Source organism: Nothobranchius furzeri, chromosome 12, assembly GCF_043380555.1.
Source record: "Nothobranchius furzeri strain GRZ-AD chromosome 12, NfurGRZ-RIMD1, whole genome shotgun sequence".
Classification (NCBI taxonomy): domain Eukaryota; kingdom Metazoa; phylum Chordata; class Actinopteri; order Cyprinodontiformes; family Nothobranchiidae; genus Nothobranchius; species Nothobranchius furzeri.
The window spans coordinates 28,657,496-28,662,469 of NC_091752.1; the positions used below are offsets into that span (position 1 = coordinate 28,657,496).

Consider the following 4,974-nt stretch of genomic DNA (forward strand, 5'->3'; position numbering starts at 1 on the left):
CGAGATCACCGAAGAAACAGGGCTGGACCAGGTTTTTTAGTGGGGTTTTTTTTTTTTTTTTTTGAGAGAGGGAGGAATAAAAAAAACGTAAATTTAGTCTAACAAAAATCCACGATGAGCTTTATTTCTGCCACTAAACAATAATGATTAAAAAATACTCATTGGATTTGATTACTTCCGGTCACGCAACGTTCCGACTTTTATTTTGATGCCACTGGTTCCAGCTGGTACCATATCCGGTACTTCAGCTGTGATGCAATTTTCCAGATGTGGAACCGTGTGGAACGAGGGAAGAAAGGGGAGGGGGGAGGAAAAAGCCACAGTGACACTTTGTTTTGTTGCAATGCGTCGTGTGCCAAGTTGTTACAGAACCGCACCATAATAGGCGCCGGGCTGTCAAGATGGCAATCAAATCAGGGCTTCAACATTTACCTCCAGCTTCAACTCAAACTGTCATTGTAAAAAGAAAAACTTTACATCTTATTTTGGCACTGCCTGTCACGTTTGTCATTGCCAACAAACTGGATCTAATGAAAAATTGTTCACTGATGCGTAGTAAATTTTGACGGGAAGAGGGCGACATCTAGTGGACATTTCAAACATTACATATTTTCCCTTTCAATTAAAAACAGTTTTATAGTTAGAAAGTAAGTTTGAAAGCAATGTGTGACGATTATACTGAAAATATACATTGGTATTAAAACAAATGCATTATTATGGATTTATAAGTTTGTGATATTAACTTAAAAAGACACATTTTTTTGTTACAACATTCAGATTTGCTTGTCGGTTTTCCACTCTTCTAAAGCCAATATTTCACTGAGTTGTAACTGTTTGCGACCAACGGCCATGAAAAAGTACAAAAACCACAGGAAAGACATCAAACTGAGACTGATCAGTGACTTCCACTTTAATGTGTCTGCAATTGTATTGAACTTGAAATGCCAGGTTTTATTTTAGTCGCAACACAAATTCTGAGGCCTTCACCTCCTTGGAAAATCGTCTGATTTTTTGCCCTTTCTGATGGCGGATTCCTAGCAAATATCGTATCTTCCACCACCCTGATAACTTTATGACGGTGCTCCTGGCAGTAAACTAATTCAACATTTATAAATAATGTGTAATTGATTTGTTCTAATAAATGCATGTAGCTGATAAATATTTTGTTACTAAAAAAATACAAACCCATTTTCTGTGTAAACCTAAATTAATTTGTTTTCTAATTAAATACAAAGTTTGAATTAAAAAATGTATTTGACTACTAATGAAAACATTTATTAAAACTTACAAAGCACTATTTACAAGTGACAAAGCAATTCTGCAGGTTTGATGCATCTATTTAAAATAAACTTCACTTTTCTGATACATTTACCATCACTTTATGTTCCAATTATTCAAATTTATTCAACTATTCAGGCTTTTATGCAACCCAGACTGCTGTTTTGCTGCTGGAAATGCAACTGCAGCTCCAGATGACAGACAGATGCAAGTAACTGAAATGTCACACTGTTCAGAGTCTCACAGGAGGAAAAAAAACAGGACAGGCTGTTCAGATGTTCCTGCTGGACAGGCACTGGTTGACCACCTCCAGCAGAGACGAGTTCTCCAGAGCTGCGGCCACTCGCTCTTTATCTGCAAGCTGCTTGTTCACTGAATGTGCAAAAACATTTAGTAAGTTAAAAAACACGAATAAAGTACTAACAGTTAAGGTGAATGTGTGATGTTCCTACCTGCTTCCTCTGAGGCGTGAGTCCCTGGAGTTATGTGAACATCAATCTGAGTGAGAAAAGAAAAACAAAAATATTAGACAAACATTTATACTGGAAAAGCAACTATCAGCCCCCCCCCCCCCCCCCCCCCCCCACACACACACACACACACACACACACACATACTTTAAACCTGTCTGGCAGGGAGCGCAGAAGCTTGACTTTGATCGACAGTCCGATGAGCGTTGCCATGCTGCAGTGTGGTATGGTGGGTGTAAACTCAACACCTACCGTGCTTTCTGCATCATTGACCTATTTAAAAAATGACAAAAGCACAAAAAGTAGTCATTAGATTTTTCTGAGCAGCAAACCTGGGCTTAACTATTGAAATCTTGTCAATAAGTAGACTGATTTTACGCCTGTGCTCTAATACGTTTGTTGACCTGCAAATATGTGTTGTTTTATAAAAAGCTCAGCCAAAAATAAATACAACTGCAATCTGAACCTTCTTCGCCCCCTGGTGAGGTCTTCATTGACTCTTCTGCAGCTCACCTACCAGCCAGGTATTAGGAGCGATGCCACCGTCCACTGAGCTGTGGCCCAGCCGGAGCAGCCTGGAAGCACTGTGAGGACCAGGCTTACTGATTTCTTCAGTGCTTTTAACACCATTCAGCAGTGAACTCGGACATAAGCTGGAGCTTCGACACATTTGTATTATCTTCTTTAAAATGTTTATTTAGCTTGATATGTTTGCTAGTATACAAGGCCTGAAAACACTATTAAATCATTTTGACAATTACATTTGGCAAATTCAAATGTCAATATTTTACCTCCAGGAGATGATTCGTGCCTTTATCAGCATGACAATTGACTACTGTAATGTTCTTCATGTTAGTTTCCTACAGCCGTCCATGAAAATGCTTCATTTGGTCAAAAAATCAGCCACTCACCTTTTAAAAGACACCTCAAGATGTGCGCCCATAGCTCTGGTTTTATTTTCCCTCCACTCGCTTCTGTTTGTTTTGGGAAAGATTTTAAACTTTTGTTTGTTTTAAAGCTCTTAATTGTTTGGCCCCACCTTACGTCTCAGATTAACCGAGTGTCCGTGTCAGATCGCTGAGGTCTTCATCTCCATTTCTCCTCAAACTTCCAAGAACTACATTTAATCACTGGGGTGACTGAGCTCTCGGTTGTGTCGCCCTGGAACCAGCTACCTTTAGATTTACGTGTGGTCACTGACCTGAGCCATTTTCTATCCAAACTTAAAACTTTATTAATCAAAAAGGCTTTTAGCACTTTGTAGCATTGTGTTATTCTAGTTTATTCCTCACTTTCTACTAAGGGGGTGCAGCAATTGCAGTTTTTGGCTGACCACCGATCTTGAGAAAAATCTGTCAGTTCCTTAAGACTTTCATTTTTCTAATTTTGAAAACAAAACTTTTGACACACTTGTCCAAATAATTTTTTTATATCAATGATTTGCTTTAACATTAACAAGGGGGGAACCAATTGCAGTTTACGGTCGATCCTCGATCTTGAAAAAAAACCCGAGATCAGGGCCAATAGATCGATGCACCTCCACTTTTTACTGATTCTGTCTCTTTGTTCATTGTTTTTCATTTGAACAACACTTTGATGATCTGGACATATAACCTTTAATGTACTATATAAATCCAATAAATGAAACTGATATTTTACACGGAATTTGGGACAAATGTCAGTAGCGTAAAAGGACCAAAGTGTCAAACTTCGACTTGATCCCTAACCTATTTAAAAAAATATGGAGAACTTGTGAGTGGAAGACGTCTGATATTGGTTTTTCCATTGCCGATACCGATGTGTAGGAGATATGACCAGCCGATAATGGCCGATATTTGTTTTGGGCTAATTTTATATACACATTTTCCACTTAATGATAAAATGTCACTAATAACATCAACTGATGCACACAATTCTTAAGCTGAATCAGTTTTTGAACACTGAATTTAACTAACTATTAAATCTTAATTTTGTGCTCTGGTCAGTGTTAAAGTCAGACATCTAAATAAAGTTAATCAAACAAATTTATGAATTGACCAAATATTAAATATTCAAAGCTGGTAAATTATAGTTGAGAAATAGTGAGAATTTATTATGCAGATGTTATTCAGGAAGTAAAAAAGTATTTTAAATTAAATTATGCAACAGCACCAAGCTGCCCTAAGATGTGCCTGCCTTAATCAGTTTAACTAATACGTTTTATAGGCTGACGCCGATATATTTATAGGTAAATATCGCCCAGCTATATCAGTTTATCCCTACTGGTGAGCACATTAGTTTTGCTCACATTTATCCCACCATATTAAATTTCCTTTTTTGTTTGGTTTTACAATTAATAAATTAGACTCAAATGAGAGGACATACCTTGACTCGAACTTGTTCCACCACATTGAGTTCCTCAAGAGACAAAGGATGTTCTGGATCATTGATGGATCGGATCAGATGTAACTTCAGTTAAAGAATTATTTAAAATATATAATAAACAGCTTTTCTCTTTGATGTGTAATCGATGCAGTTGTAGATAATAATATAAGCCACTCTAAACATAATGTATGTCTCCCGTACTTCAGTGGTCAGGCTTTTATTTTAATTCGCTAGATTTCTCTACGTTTTCCTAAGGAAATGTACCATTTAATCATCTGAGTAAAATAAACGTTTCTTTGCGCCTCTCAGTAGTTAAATTAGCCTAAACCAGAGAAAGGGATCGAGGATATCGAATATTTCTCTGTCGTCGATGAGGTCGTGAACGTCTTCATCCTCTTCGGACGCAGTCAGCGGCCTGTCCCTGCAGCGCTGGAAGATCACGGGGTTTGCGTTTTCCATCTGGACCCCTCGGGACATTTTAAAGTATGATTTAGCCCAAAATAAACTTAAAAAAACACTCCCAATCTGAAAAACTTCTCTAGAGCTCCAGTGGTTTACTTCCGGGATAAACGGGAAATGACGTGTGACGTCATGAACTTCTTAAAGAAACAGCGCTCATCCAGTGAGAAAAACACCCTGAAACAAACCAATAAAATAAAGGCTGGAATTCTGCTAAAAGTCGTAGATTTAAACGTTTGCTTCGAAAAACACCCGACCAAGTTAAAATATGTATTTTCTATAGTAATAAGAATTTTAAATAAATGCAACAAATGTAACTGTCACTTTTTAATTGATAATTTTGGTGGATTAATGTCCTACCAGTAAGAAAAGTTAAATAATGAAAGACACATTCTTTGAAAAA

General features: G+C 37.4%; 1 protein-coding gene across 1 annotated transcript; it reads right to left on the reverse strand.

Annotated features, from left to right (window-relative positions):
• Positions 1-886: 886 nt before the first annotated feature.
• Positions 887-4,765, reverse strand: ciao2b (cytosolic iron-sulfur assembly component 2B). Its single transcript, XM_070542509.1, has 5 exons — positions 4,463-4,765; positions 4,113-4,192; positions 1,896-2,021; positions 1,731-1,776; positions 887-1,650 (listed from the first exon to the last, which is right to left on the reverse strand). The coding sequence occupies exons 1-5, from the start codon at positions 4,587-4,589 to the stop codon at positions 1,550-1,552; spliced, it is 480 nt and encodes a 159-aa protein (XP_070398610.1). The 5' UTR covers positions 4,590-4,765; the 3' UTR covers positions 887-1,549.
• Between the last annotated feature and the right edge of the window lie 209 nt (positions 4,766-4,974).

Bases quoted from the DNA above. Each gene is read 5' to 3' on its own strand.
- ciao2b (XM_070542509.1), bottom strand. From the start codon at position 4,589: ATGTCCCGAGGGGTCCAGATGGAAAACGCAAACCCCGTGATCTTCCAG. The intron at 1,777-1,895 runs GTATGTGTGTGT...TTTCTCACTCAG, and splicing joins CCCTGCCAGACAGGTTTAAA to ATTGATGTTCACATAACTCC. The intron at 1,651-1,730 runs GTAGGAACATCA...TTGCACATTCAG, and splicing joins TCACGCCTCAGAGGAAGCAG to TGAACAAGCAGCTTGCAGAT.